The sequence below is a fragment of the Phascolarctos cinereus genome, unplaced genomic scaffold (genome assembly GCF_003287225.1).
Source record: "Phascolarctos cinereus isolate Bilbo 61053 unplaced genomic scaffold, phaCin_HiC Scaffold_3;HRSCAF=262, whole genome shotgun sequence".
Lineage (NCBI taxonomy): Eukaryota > Metazoa > Chordata > Mammalia > Diprotodontia > Phascolarctidae > Phascolarctos > Phascolarctos cinereus.
The window spans coordinates 135220093-135236114 of NW_027555736.1; the positions used below are offsets into that span (position 1 = coordinate 135220093).

General features: G+C 38.1%; 1 protein-coding gene across 1 annotated transcript in view; it reads right to left on the bottom strand.

The window, feature by feature from the left end:
* Nucleotides 1-15169, bottom strand: part of TARS3 (threonyl-tRNA synthetase 3) — a 37712-nt gene extending 22543 nt beyond the window's left edge. Inside the window, exons 1-7 of the mRNA XM_020963583.2 lie at nucleotides 14725-15169; nucleotides 10565-10657; nucleotides 9378-9568; nucleotides 8043-8166; nucleotides 3354-3475; nucleotides 1292-1409; nucleotides 118-182 (exon numbers count right to left, since the gene is read on the bottom strand). Of these exons, the coding sequence (XP_020819242.1) occupies nucleotides 118-182; nucleotides 1292-1409; nucleotides 3354-3475; nucleotides 8043-8166; nucleotides 9378-9568; nucleotides 10565-10657; nucleotides 14725-15144 (1133 nt within the window). The 5' untranslated portion in view covers nucleotides 15145-15169. The remainder of the gene's footprint in view (nucleotides 1-117; nucleotides 183-1291; nucleotides 1410-3353; nucleotides 3476-8042; nucleotides 8167-9377; nucleotides 9569-10564; nucleotides 10658-14724) is intronic.
* Between the last annotated feature and the right edge of the window lie 853 nt (nucleotides 15170-16022).

Below are 16022 nucleotides of genomic sequence, written 5' to 3' on the forward strand. Positions count from 1 at the left end.
GATAGTAATTTAACAGCACAAAGTTAAGAACAGGTGTCTTAAGAGGGACATTTTTCTAGTGCTTACCAATAATGGAGTATTTAGAAATGAACTGTTTGTTAATCATGTGCCCTTTACCTGTATACTGTGGTAGTTGGGGTATCAACCTTCTCATTCAGGATTCGGCATTTAAATTTATTATACTACAAAGAAAACATGCATATTAGCATATAAACTATTTAAGTTAAAATACCTATATTCAGTAAAAAAGATAATACATTGGATGTAGAAAAAAGGTCAAAGGGCGAAGATTCATTATTAATTTATCTAAACATAGAAGAACATAAAAAATTAATGGCAAAATATTTATTGGTACTGTTATGCCTTAATTTCTGCATTGTACAGGGTATTTTGTATAAATATCTATTTAATGGATATAGCTATGTATTGATCAGTGTTAATTTGACTTCACATCTGCAAATTTTAAGAGAAATACTCAGCAAATTCTTCTCCTGTATTGAGACATTATTGGGCTATCATCCTTAAAGCATCCATAACATATACATTAACAAGTAGAATATAGAGACTCCTTTCCAACCCAAATAAACAAATTCCTTACTCTTTGTACAGTATTTGGACTATAAGACCAATGCTTTTTTAATGTACAATTTTAAAAATAAAATTATCAATATTTATAAACAAAGATGTCATAGAAACAAGAGAGACACAAATGAAAGGCAGAGATTGCCAGATTTACGCTTAAGATAATTTAAAAGAAAAACAAGAAAATCCAGAGAAAATAGCAAAAACTGAGACTGTATATTAAATTATAAAAATAGTTGAATAAAGACAGTGTCCTTACAAAGTTAAATAAGTTATAAAAACACACAAAAATTATCCACCTGACTTTTTATCTACCTGCCTCTCTATCAGAAATAAAGCTGAGTCCCAATCAGGGAAGAATGTGTGACCCTTTAGTCCAGTGATTTTAATTTACTTAATTTTACATTGGCAGTTTAATCCTTTCAACAACTTTCTTTCCACCAATAGTGACATAAAGCTAGATTGGTGCCATGGATAGATCCCCCTCTCTTACCTATTTTTAGTATTATCATGAAATACAGGGGTAGGTAAATGCAGGAGTGACTGGTTCTGTTCATTTACCCACAGAACCCACTGCCAAACAATCTGAAAAAATATTTCAGGAGTTACAGAAATAAGGGATTTTTTGCAAAATTGTTAAGACATGTGCATTGTTCTTAAATTCATCAGTTGAATACTTCTAAATATTAAGAGTGGTTCAATAATTTACCTTAAACATGTCCAGAAGGATTTCTTTACTGATTTCTAACCTTTCAAAAGGTTGCTTCTCTTTCATGATCATTTTACACATATTCTCTAATATTGGAAATTCCATACTGGACACTCCTCTAAATAGAAAATAGTATTTTTGTTAACAAGAGTAAAAAATTAATTTTGAGAAGACATTGTATATTATCTTCCTAAATGACTTCTAATTATGTTTTATATTTCTAATTGTGACATTTTGTAAGCACAAAAACTGGAGGTTTTATAGTATCCTTCTCTCAGAATCAAGGGAACTTTACCTGATCCTTTAAAACTTCTAAAGTATAAGTAGACATTTCCATTTCAAAAAAGGGGAGGGGGCGGGGAGAAGAGGCTAAGACATTTGCCTATATCCCAGAAATAATTGATGAGAGCACCAAATTATTCTTCTAGACCATAAGAAAACATAATCCCATAGTTATAATTTTGTATTCAAGGGACACTGCTGTCTTGAGGTAATCAAAATGTTTTCTCAATTAATCTTTTAAAATTTCTCACTTCAAAGTCAAATTCCATACCCTTTATTTAGCCATTTTTCAATCATAACTGAAGTGAAAAGTGAAATAATTTTTGTATTCATGCCTTGCAGTTCTAAGTCTATGATTCTAATACTTGAATAAAATATTTCTATTATGATTAAGGCAACATTTGCCCAGACTGAAAGTACAAAGGACAGAATAATCACATCAAAATGTTACATGAAAAATAAACCAAAGCTGAAATAATTACTAACTTCAAAATAGCCATAAATGCGCTAAATGTATTGATTTCTGTTTTGGTTCTTGTGATTCCCACTTTCTGGAAGGCTTCCACTCTGGCCTTCAACCTATCTGTCTAAAATTTAATAGAAGGATTTGTTCTGTGAAGTTTGGATTCAATCAAAGGGCCGTGCTCGAGGAACTAGAAGGCCACATGTAGCCTCAAGGCCACAGGTTCCCCACCCATGGTCTAAATCATCTTTCCAGGCCTTCTCAGGTTTTACATCTATGAAGTTCCTCTTTGAAGCCTTTACTAACTCCTCCAACCTATACTTATCTGCTCCTTTCCTGAACTCCTGCCAAACCAAATTATCTGTTGATTTGTGTTGTTCTCTAATTATTTCTTCTCTTTGGTAGTCATTTTATCTTGACAAATTATGATATTTGGTATCCTAAAGGAGTCATGGGAGTGAATGATTGGTTTCCTACTTAAGCACAGGAACCATGACTTGACTTTCTTTTTACCCTTCACAGTGCCAAACACAGAACTGGGCCCACAGTAGGTACTGGCATAATAATAACTCGGTTTTCTAAGCCTTATCTACTAATATTGTCCTTCCACATATTTCAAGCTTCAACCCAATTGTACTACTCAAAGCTCCCCATACAGACACTTCCCTGTCTCCAAGCCTTTGTTCATCCTGTGCCTGCCACTCTTGGCCTAATGTATTCCTATTTGTGTTAAAGCCCAACTCAAATGCTACTGCCTCCAGGAAGCCTTCCTGGATTTCTGCCCACCCCAAATTCATTCATTCAACAAGTATTTCTTAAGCAGTTACTATATGTCTAGTATTTTGCTACACAGTTGCTAAAAACCTTTCTCCCTTTGGATTTCACATAGCACTCTACTGACATATCTCCTATGCACTTATTTTTATTTGTGTGTGTGTGTGTGTGTGTGTGTGTGTGTATATATATATAATATATATATATATATGTGTGTGTGTATGTGTATGTATATGTATACATACAGTTTTATACATACATACATATAGTCATATAGTTTTCTGTGTATATATGTCTTGGCTCCCTACCAGACTTTAAGCCTCTTGAAGGTGATGTCTTTAAACCAAATTTTTTATTTCACCCAGTTGTCCAGCAAAACGACCTGCACACAGTAGGTGCCTAATATTTCTTTAACTGAAATAAATACCCTCCAAAAATGATAAAAAGAATAAGATTAGTCAATTTGTAACCATATCAATCAATATTCCTCATATTCTGATAGTCAGTATACTCACAGGAAGCATGAAATTAATCAAATGTTACCTGTCTTCAATGAACATGTCATAATAAAATCCATTTTCAATAGGTGGACCATAGCACAAGCAGCCTCCATAATAACTTTCCATAGCTTCTCCAAGAATATGAGCACTAGAATGCCAGTATACCTATAGGCCATATAAAGAAAGAATTAATGTTAAAAAATAAATGCAATAATAAAAATAGCTAACATTTATACAGCATTTATGTAACATTTACATAGCAAACATAACATTTAAGGTATATGAAGCATTTTACATATATTATATCATTTGAACTTCCCAACAACCCTGTAGAGATCCAAAAATTACTTACTAATGCTCTCAAAATGCAACACTAGAATTAAGTTCTTTAAATATGGCAGAAGAATAAATATAAAGTTCTGACACAGCATCCATAAAGGAATTTAATAAAAGTTGGTTGACTTTTCAGAAACAATGCTCATTTGTGTAACAGAGCAAGAAATTCAGTCCTTTGCTCCTACACATGTCAAGAAGAGGCTCTTCCATATCCTCTCTGGTACTGAGCCCCCAGAAATGTCTACTGTCTAGCTCCAAGACTTGAGCTGTTCTTCCTATAGAATCAGGATAGAGACTGATGCTATAATGTCCCTTGTATAAGAAACTCCATATAACTGCAAGTTGGCACCTTTTTCTTATAGTCTTGAGAGATGTCTAGAGCCCTGGTATTGGGCTATAGGAGAGGCTACACAACCAGTGCTGTCAGGGGCAGGAGTTGAAATCAAGTGTTCCTAGTTCCAAGATGGGCTCTGTCTATTACGGCAGGCTGCGTGCCTCTCTTATAGCCAGGGATTCATGCTCACTTGGCAAACAATACTTTCCTGTTCGCATTACAGGGACCATATCTTATTTATCCTTGTATCTTCCCCAGCACTTTCCACAGCCCCATTTTCATTTAATAAATATTTGTTCTCTTCACCTTTGCATCTTAGAATCTCCAGCCTCCCTCAAAGTTCAGCTCAATTGCCTCTTTCTATGTGAGACTTTTACTGATCTTCCTGCTGCCATTGCCTTCACGTTCTCTCTATCATCTTGTGCCTATTTTGTATATATTTCAATATATACACGATATCACCCTGATAGAATGTAAGCTTTCTGAGGGCAGAGGCTGTTTCATTTTTTTGTCTTCATATCCCCAACACCTGGGATAATACTTGGCATATAAAAAGCACTTAATAAATACCTATCAATTGATTGGTTTGTTGAATGAGTGAATTAATTAATTAATATAGAGTACAGATACAATCCTCTACAATTCTCACAGAACACTGGAACAAAACAACTTTATGAAGAACTTTGACCCATTTCTGTGTCATCTCCAAGGGCAATGCCCTCTAACCTATGAGGCAGAGAATTGAGCAAGTTATTTGCTTTCAGTGCTATTAAAATAAATAAATGACAAATCCATACACATTAAACAATTTTGTATGCCTGTATTGAACATTTAGGCACCAATCTATGATATTCATATTTTTAGGTAAACGGGCATTTGTTGAATTCTGAGTATAACCAATTTTATCTAAAATGGGGTAAAGTTTTTTAAAGCTTAATTTTTGATTTGCAATTTTGATTCTATATAACTGTAAAATATGTGCATATTATATATACATGTATTACAAAGATTATATATTTGTACATATGCATAATATCATATGTGTCTGTACATGTATGCGATATCTACATATATGCATATATTAAGTTTAGAAACTAATAATACAACTATCGGTGTTCTGAATGGATAGGGAGAATCCATATAGTATTATTGGGAGAACTTTAAAACCTGCAACACATGATGCAAAACATTATCCTCTTATTTTTAGAGGTATGTATTTTTACACCTCCAAATCGGAGGTTTTTATGTTTTCTTAGGCATGAAATCACACCTGCGCACCCCAGTTAAACTTGTAAACCCTTGGGATATTACCAGAAAGTTCAAACCAGTCCAATAACATTAACCATTCAAATCCTTAGACAGCTCTGGTACTAAGGCATTTGCACAACTATGGACAACTCACCCAACCTCTCTGAGATCAATTTGGATCAGAGCTGTCAAACTCTTGGTCTGGGAGCCACAATTGGGGCCATAGCCTACAAAGTACAACTTGTACCAGACTGAAATGTAATTGGGAAATGTTTAATGAAATAAATAAAAATACAACACAGATAATGTTAATTTGTAGTTTTGTAAGTTAATATGCAGCCCACAGAGATCCATTTTTATTTGAGTTTGACACCATTGGATTAGAGGAATACTGAAGTCCCTTCTAGCTCTAAAATCACATGTTTTCTATCAGGCATAATGGTTTAGTGGTGTAGCTTTTACCTTTGAAAAAAACAGAAAGCTAAATATACTTTTTTTTACTGGCTACTGATATATCCAGAAAGGCACCATCAACACAAGCATAACAGATAAGGATTAGCTGAATGAACTAGAAACGTTTAGCCTGTAAAAGGAAGACTAAGGCACGACATAATAGCAGTCTTCAAATATCTGAAGGAATATTACATAGAAGAGGGAGCAGGCTTAATTCTATTTCAGGTCACAGAATGAAAGTTACAGGGTGGTAAAATTCAGCTCAGTCTACAGAAAAATTTCCTAACAGTTACAGCTGCCTGCAAATAGAAAAGACTATCTAGAATAACTGGAAATTTCAGTCACTGCAGATATTTAAGAGGAGACTGGATGATTCCTTAGCTGAAATGACATAAATATGATTCATAATTTTCATGGGGATCAGACTGACCTCTGAGGTTACTTGTAGTTCTATGATTCTATGAATTTTTAGCTTGAAAAATCATTTTATGGTAGCATGAAATGCCATTTAGTATATGTATGTATGTGGGTATATATATATATGTATATGTATGTGTGTGTTATATATATATATATGTATATGTATGTGTGTGTGTATATATATATATATATATATATACAAACCCACATACATACATACATACACATGATATACGTACATCTATATTAATATATACCTATGCTATACTAAGTATCTATATATATCTATATATACCCATACCATAGCATAGGTATACATATATATGTACATCTATATCTATATATACCTATGTACTAAATGGCATAGGTATATATAGATATACATATGTATACCTACATTGAAAGGCATTCTATGTTACCATAAAACAAATTATAGATATGTATATATGTACATATTGAACTCTATATAGTTTATATAGAAACATATGTATCTGGTTAAAAAACTAACAATAATAATGACCTGAGGATCATGCAGTCTCAGAGACAGACAGGTAGGTGGATAGGTAGATAGATAGATATAGATATAGATAGACAGACAGATACAGATATATCTATACAGAGATGCAATAATAATATAGATATAAATATGTATATATATATATATATATTCATGTGTGTGTATATATATATACATACACACACATACATATATACACATATATATATCCATACAGATATAGAGAAGATACAGAGATAGTATATATCTAGATATAGAGAAGCCTTTTCCTCTATTTCTTCTTTAGAATACAAATTAGGGAGAGTACAAGAGTCTTTAATTTACAGCACAGAGTTAATTGTAGGTACATTTAACCCTTCATACTACATGCCTTCTAAGATTTGTCAATGAAGTTCTCACAAAGAAATTTGTTACCATAAAGGAATTTGTTTCTTAAACAAATACTTAAATAAATTTTCTAAAGTAAATAATGCTTTAATAAAATAACTAATAAAATAAATAGTTCTGTAAATCTGGATTTTGTACAATGGCTTCCCTTAAAGCACAGAACACTGGTACAATGCTGTCTATCAATGGGCATTCAACAAATGTTCGTTTATTGACTAGCATTTAGAGTCATAGTCTGCTGTTGGTAAGTAATGGGAATATTATAAACACATACAAGAACAAAAATGCTGTTAATGTAATCAAAGACACATTATGTTCATATGGGAAAAAAATAAGCAGAAGACATAAACATGTGTCTATGAAGGGCTCTAGAATTAAATGGACCTCAATTTAATTATTGTTCCACAAGGAAAATTAAGCTGGAATTGGTCAGTCTACAAAACACGTTCAGCAGCATTTTGAGAGGAAAAAAAAGAAATGTTTATCTTCTGTCTGTCTGTATAGCATCCTGTGTTTCTGTTCCTGGCCTGTGTGTTCCTTCTACTCTCACTTCTCTATCCGCAGCCCCTATGTGTCCTTGAACTGTATGTGTGCCGGTCCCTTCCTACCACAGGCCTTTCCTTCCTCCTGTTAGTGGGCTAGTTCACACTGAGTACAAATCACTTTACAGTGCAGAACGGTCCACTTACATAAAGCAAGAACCATCTGCACTGAACATCAATTACATAAATGTTAACTCTTAGAGCAGAGGTGCCAAACTCATAGCTTACAGAACTCCCAAAATGCTGCTGGCTGAACCAGATTAAAATGTAACTGGGAAATGTTTAACAAAATAAATTAAAATACAATATACCATAATGTTAACTTGTGATTTTCTAATTCAATATACAACTCAAAGGGATCCATTACTATTTGTGTGACACCACTGTCTTAAAATACCACAAGAACAAATCTCTCTCTAAATTTCAAAGCAATGTTTTTTTACATAATACAGCTTTTAAGTGAAATTTAGAAATCAGTTCTTAAAATATACTTACAGCCTGAGCTTCCTCATTATCAAACCTAAGTAATTCTATTGTAGAATCTTCTTCCAATGGACGATCCAAATCCCACAATTCACCATTTACTTTGGCTATTACTGTGTTATCAGCCAGTCCTTGACTAACAAAGGAAAAATAATTTTGAAATTAATTATACTCTACTGTGCAATGTTATTTGTAAACAAAAATTAAAACAACTCAGGTTGCAAAAGTACATGCTACATATATATGCATAGATACAAAAACATACATATACATAAAGTAATATGACATTGTTTAAATAAATATGTCAGACACACACTTACATGAGCCTTGTTCTCTTCAAAGTAGTTATCTCTCAAGGCTTTGAATCAGTACTGTTGCCCTTGGAACTCCTCTTTCGAACCTACCTTCTGCCAAATTCTTGTATAATCTCAAGGAGGGCATATTTTTGTCCTTTTAAGTTAAAAGGTTTTTGAACCTATAATAATGCTTTTTATTTCATAGGATCCCAGCTCTAGGGCAGGAAGGGATGTCAGAGGACATCTAATCCAACCCCCTCCTTTTATAGATGAGGAGACTGAGGTCTAGGGGGGTTCAGAGGGTTGCTCCAACATCACAGATAATAGATACATAAAAGTTGGCTTTAAACCTTGTTCTTTGGCTCCTTTCTGTACCATACTGCCTCCTAAATGTATAGCAGTTCATACCTTTCAAAATGCTTTCAGATACATTATCTTGTTTGATCCTTGCAACAGCTATCTGAGGTAGGCAGCATGTATAATATCATGCCCATTTTATAGACAAGTGAACTGGTGCTTGGGGATTCAGTGATTTGCCAATGGTCACATACTTAGTGATGGAGCTGATATGAACTGAGCTCTCCTGAATTCTAGTCCAGACCATAACCTTCCTCTCCCATGGCTAAAATTCAAGTGTATGCACATAGACACACACATACACACACACAGTCATACACATAATTCATGAAAATTTTCTGCTTTTCAAAAAGACAAAAAACTTCTAAAAACTCAAATAATATAACCTTATTAAGTCAAAGAAAGAGTAGACATTTTTCTCTGTTATCTCTGATAACCTGTTTCATGTTAATTATGATTTGAATAATTGAGTATCTGGAGTTGGAAAAATACAGGATTATATTCTAAATTATGCATTTCCTGAATTTAAATGGCATTCCTAAGAAGTCCAAAGGTGGTATTGGTGAATAACCTATTTGCCATTGATTTATTGTTGTTGACCAAAGAAAATGGCTTTCTCAGAAAAAAAAAACGCTATCATCAGTCTTTTGCTCAATTACTTAATACTCATGATCTTCTTTATACTACAATTTACCTAATTCCAGCAGCCACTTGATATGGTGTTGTTTTCCAAGACTCCCCTTCAACTATTTTTCCATCAACCAGCATTATTTTGATCAATTTGCTCTCGTTTGCTGCTCTATGGGCAAGCAAGGTGTCATGCTCTCTCTTCAATGTTTCATAAAGCATCAGTCTATCTTCTATGAAGTTTGGCCCACTACATAACTGTAAATCATTACAAGACAATGACATAAACACATAGCCAACCTTCCTTCTTACTACTCCCATATATGGACCCTTGGCTATAATCAAGCCTAGCTCTTTCCTGCCCCTATTTTCCCATTTTCCATGCATTTGCTCATGCTGTTCCCTTACTTGGACTCTCTATCTCCTCTCCACCTATCCAAATCCTATTTATCTTTAAATGGCACAGTTCAAATTCTACCTTTTCCACAAACCCCTCCATGACAATTATAGACCATTAATCTCTCTTTCCTCACTTAACAGTACACAAATTAGCACTTAATTAGATATAGGGTGTCCCAAAAGTCTAAGTATAGTTTTATGCTATTAAAGCTTACAATTGCACTAAGATCTGTGATAGTACACCCTATACTATCTTGTACTGTTTTTAAATTAGCCTGTTCATGTTTGTCTTAGTCCTTTAGATTGTAATTCCTCAGGACCAAGAACAGTGTTCTTCTTTTTGTCTTTGTATACTGGGCACCTAGCATGATGTGTTGTGAATAGTAAGTACATAATAAATGCTTCTTAAATAAGATGGTTGCACAAGGCTCAATAAGTTAACTGGCTGATTTACATAAAGGAGGAACAACTATTTCAACTTGAGACAACTACTTATGTAAGTTTCAAGTATTGATCCAATAACTGAATGTCTATCCCCAAAAGACCTGCCTAAGTTAGGAAAGTTATCTCACAGAAGAGCTGGCCTCCAGGTGAACTTTTCAACTACAGAACTTCACCATACATTAGAAGGGTTGTGCTCTACCTTGGTGAAAGGTATACCCCACACAGAAGAAATCACAGATATTTAAAGCAAGTTGTAACTGATAGCCTACTGCATTTAGAATATATAAAAAATGCATCTAAGTTCTGCCTAGTTTATTTAATTTATGGTACCTAGATAAATCATACTTTAACTCAAAATATTAAAAATCAGAGGTAGCCCTTTCTAGTATAATCTTATTAAGAATTACTTACCTCACTCTTCAAGCCATTTACAATTTCATTTTCTTTTTTCTTCTCCTTTTTATTTTTATTTTGAACATCTTTTTGGTTTGTGGTGGAAGGAAGCTAAAAGACAGAATGTTAAAAACCACTCATACAGATGGCAAAAAGTAGGACAAGACAAAGTAACTGAGAGACCCGAGAAAAGACAATGAATATAAAACATTGCATAAATATAAGCTACTTCTTTCTTTATTATTATTGGTAGTTCCTGGGGTTGGTGCCAAGCAAGAATTCCATCCTCTAGAAACACAAAGTTCATATCTTTGCCACTTATGCTGAACCTTCTTCAACTGACTGGCTGAGAAAGAATGGCCTAACCAACCATCAATCCTTACTTCATCACAGACTTGATATATACACCTTAGTTCAACCAACATAAATTTCTTTGGAGTTTTGGGATTTTTCATCCTTGGAAAAATAACCACTCATGTCACTGGAAAATGGTTATAAAGCTGCACCTTAGAAACCCAATATTTTTCATCTATGATGATACTCATAGGCTACCCTCACACTTGATGGAATGCCTTTGGATGGGCATTCCATACAGGTAGCCCCCAACTAACAAATAGGTTGTTTAATAAATTGGTTATTTGAAAATCCTCTTCCTCTACCTTGCCCCTTACCTGTGCTGCAATGGGAGTGAGGACTTCTTCAGCCCTTAACACTGCTGGTGGCTCCTATGGCCTCAGTTAGGCCTACGGTAGGACAGGAGGAAAAGGGACTGAGGCTGGTAGGGGCTAAGAAGTAAGAATCATGGAGTTCAGGGATTTTATCAGGGTAGCCAGCAGAGAAACCACTGGAACATTTAGATCAACCGAATAATCTACTGAATGATGAATAAGAGACACTTTGGCATTCTTCAGGCAAATAAAACTCATGTTTTTCCTGCTACAGAAAATTTCTGAGAGGACATTGGGAAAGGTGGCAAATGACACAATAAACCAAAAACAGAGCCTACCCTTGTTAGAGACCAGTCTACTGGTTCCTACTCTGATTCAATAACAACCTGATTTCACAGATATTTATTAAGCACCTAGTATCTCTAAGGCATTATGCTAGGCACCAGGGATGCAAAGTCAGAGAGGAAATAGTCCCTAGACTCAAGGAATTTATATTCTACTAAAGGGAGGCAATATATATGCAGAAAGTAAATAAAAGTAATCAGTGGAGGGCAGAGCATTGATATGAAAAACTCTGTAAAGGTAGTGTCTGAGGCTGAGCCTTGAAGGAAGGTGATGATTTTAAGAGGTGGATAGGAAGAGAAAGTACATTCTAGGAAAGTGGGATGCACTCAAATGCATGCTGAGCTCAAAGGACCACAAACAGTCCATTTTGGCTGGAATATAGAGTGCATGATGGGGAAAAATGTAAAATAAAGTTGGAAAGGTAGATTGGAGCCAGATTATGGATGGCCTTAAATGACAGGTTATAGAGTTTGTATTTTATTTCAGAGGCAACTAACTGGGAGCTATCAAAGGCTTTTCAGCAGAGAAGCAACATCGTCAAACCAGTCTCTCAAAAAGATTATTTTGGCAGCTGTGTGGAGAATGAATAAGTCCAGAAACAGGTGGACTAATTCACAGGAAAATATAATAGTTCAGATGGAAGATGATAAGGGTCTAAATTAAGGTGATGGCCCAGTAAGTACAGAGGAATCAAATGTAAAATACGTTATAGAGAACTGACAAGAATAGGCAACTAATGGAATATGGAGGATGAGACAGAGGGAAAGGTTAAGGATGACTCCAAAGTTATGAATCTCGGTGACTAGGGAGATAACAAAAAAAGGGAAGTTTGGAGGAGTGGTCAGTTTAGGGGGATAGACAATAAGTTCCAGTTTGGACATGTTGAATATGAAACGTCTGTGGGCAAGGAGATATACCCAGGAAGCAAATGGTGAAACCAGAAAAAGAGAGAATAAATTATATTTTATAAATTATAACTATATTGGAGCAAATTTAGCTCCCCTACATTATTGCCAACAACCCAAAGTGGATGTGGATGCTCGTGAAACCCCCACAAAGATCTGAGATGACATCTAGCCCATAGCACAATTTTATCAATGACAAAGTGAGTTGTAAATGGTGGCCATGCAGACTCTGTAGAGAGATGTAAAAGTGCTCCCTGTTCTTACAAAGTATTTATTCAGGAGTTGATTTACACATATACATACATATGATATAGAAACAGCTAGATGGCACAGTGTAGAGTGCTGGACCTGGAGTAAGGATGACCTGAGTTCAAATCCAGCCTCAGACACTGACTAGCTGGGTGACCCTGGGAAAGTCACTTAATCCTATTTGCCTCAATTTCCTCATCTGTAAAATGAGCTGGAGAAGGCAATGGCAAACCACTCCAGTATCTCTGCGAAGAAAACCCCAAATGGGGTCATGAAGAGTCAGACATGACTGAAACAACTAAACAATGACAATATACAAGTGTGTATGCATATGTATGTAAGCACACACATCTATTTACACTTCACATAGCCTAAGAACAGAGGTGTTTATGTCATGGAGTCCATATCTGTAAAGTGCTTAGCATAGTGCCTGGCACACGGCAGGCACCTAATAAATGTTTGTTTCCTTCCTTCCTTTGGCAGTCTGGTGAAGACTATCGATTTGTTCAATGCACAAAATAAAATACATGTGAATACAAATACATAGGAAATCAATTATATTGAAATAAAGTTATCAACATATTTTTCAAAAACAAGTTCACAGACCCCAGGTAAACAACCTCTGCCCTAAATGGTAGGTAAGAATAACAAGACCAGCCCATGTTTCCTCTGGTACAAAACAAATTTTTCAGCCTGGCATTTAAATTCCTGTACAATCTGGCTTCTACTCATCTTGCCAGACTTCATATCACACACTGTAAATTCCAAACAAAATGGTCTACTAGACATTCCCCAGGATGTGTCATGCCACCTGTCTCCAAGCCTTTGCAGTTTGGTTCTTATCCTACAGGTGAGGAGGGGGTCACTAAAGCCTCCTGAGCAGAGAGTGACATGGTCAGAATAGAGCTCTAGGAGCATCAATTTTGCAGTTGTATAAAATGGATTAGAAGGGGGGACAAATTTGAGGCAGAGAGATGAGTTTAGAAGACCACTGTAATAGCCTAGGTGAAAAGTTTTGAGGTCCTGCACATGACTGGAGATGGGAACAGATAGCAAAAATACTGTGGAAGTAGAATCAACCAGACTTAACAATTGACTAGATGGATGGGGAATGAGGAAGAGTGAAGAACATAGGCAACAAAAATAAGTTTCCCCAGGATGTGTCATGCCATTTGTCAGCATTAGAGGGAGGGGGAGAAGGGAAGAGAAGGATGAGTTTGAGGGCCAAATGTTTTCTTTTGAGTGTGTTAAGTTTGGGTTCAATTAACAAGAATTTACCAAGTGCCAATTAATGAGACACGTTTCCCTCAAGGAGCTCACATTTTAGCATAAGGTGTCTATCCAGGCAACACGTCCAGCAAACAGTGATAAGGGATTGTAGCAAGGGAGATAGAGGAGGACTGGACAGGCGGCTAGGAGAGTCATCTGCTTATGATAATTGAACACATGGGAACTGATGACGTCAGGAAAAGGGAACATCAAGAGAAGCCGGCCCAGGGAAGACCCCTACGGGTGTTCGGTGATGCGGCGGTCCATCCTCCAGTGCCTAACATCCATCCCTGCCTGAGAAGAATGGGACCGAAAGGAGAACCAGGAGAGCTCAGGGAGGAGGGTGGGGACCGCTTCCTTTTAGCTTCTGTATCCCCAGGGCCTAGCTCTGAGCTTCCTCTGGACACAACAAGCACTCAATCCATGTGGGTTGGATTGAACTCTGTGCCCTCATCCTCAGTAGTAATCGGAGTAACCGTTACTACTTGCACCGTTTGGGCCTAACTGGAAAAAGAGGGAACGCAGAGAGGGCAGGGAAGAAATTACGCAAGAGAGGGTACTTTCGTGGGATCGTGACCCAGATATCGGCCCCCCCGCCCCCGCCCCGAGTTTCGGGGAATCCCCCAGATCTGAGCCGGCGGCGGGCGGAGTTCCACGGTCAACGTCAAGGCCCAGGCGCGCTCCCGCCCCCGCCCCCGGCCCGCGCTCCCCCGCCCCCGCCCAGGCCTCGGCTTCGCTTTACCTGGGCTCCGGCCGCTTCGCGGGGCTGCTCGGGCTGCCGGCTCAGCTCGGCCTCCAGGCTGCGCCGCAGGTGCTGGAGCCGGTAGCGCAGCTTCTCGTTCTCGTCCCGCAGGCGCTCGAGCTCCGGGCTGGGGCTGCCGGCCCAGCGCGGCCAGGGCCAGGGCCCCGGCCCCGTCTCCAGCCCGGGCTGCGGCTGCTGCTGCTCCTTCAGGCGCCCGATCTCCGCGGTCAGCCAGCGGATGTCCTGCTCCTGCCGGGCCAAGCGAGAGGCCACCCCGTCGGCCGCCATGATGCAGCCGCCGCCGCCGCCGCTGCCCCGCGGGCCGCCGGGGGTTGGGCTGGGGCGGGAGCGCGGGTGGGGCCACGTGCGGAGAGCCGGGCCGAGCCAAGCCGACCGAGCCGGGCCTCCGGGCGCCGTCATCAACACCCCTCTAGCGGGACGCCCGGGGTCGTACAAGCCCAGGATTTAGAGGCGGAAGCGACCTTGGAGGTCCCCTGGGACGAAGTGCGTATTTTACAGACGAGGAAAGTGAGGCAAGGGCGCTCCAGTGACTCGAGATCCCTGAAACGCCGTCATTATCACCATTAAACAGTAATTGTTTTTTCCCTCCCAGCCATCTTCCCCTGTTGACCTCTTTCCCAAAAAGAGATCACCATTTTTCCATCACCAGAGGTTGGACCAACCAGTCCGTCGGTTTGTCCCCAGAGCCCAGTGTGCAACACCTGCTGGTTCTCCCCTTGGCAGTGCCTGCTCCCTTCCCCTCAGCAAAGCAAAGGATCTGCTTGCCTCCCCTTTCCCTCCCGTTCACTTTATCAGACACCGCGGTGCATGTTCCTGAAGCAGTGCCTCCATCGCGCCATTCTCCCTGTTCAGATACTTTCATCGGCTTCGCCTTTGCTACAGGACAAAGCACCAACTCTCCATCCTAGCATCTAAGGCTTTCCCCAACCTGCCTCCGTGTCCTGGTCAGTCCGACCTTCCCCCAGTAACACTCCTCGACACAAATCCTTAGCTCCCATCAGTGTCCCTTGAAAACTCTATACTCATTCTTGCCCCTACAACTTTGTTTATGCGCTAAATCCTGCCTGGAATATTCTCCTCTTCCTTCTCCTTTCTAAATTTTACAGCTCCTTTAAGACTCAACCATGAAAGCCAGAGAAGACAGTTCCAGTTACTGAATATTTACAGGGTGCAAAGCATTGTGCTAAGTAAGTAGTTTAAGACAGGAAGCTATCGCCTAAGTATAATAAACACTCCTGTCCTGCAGGGTAAGTAGACTGGTAGATCTGAGGAATGCT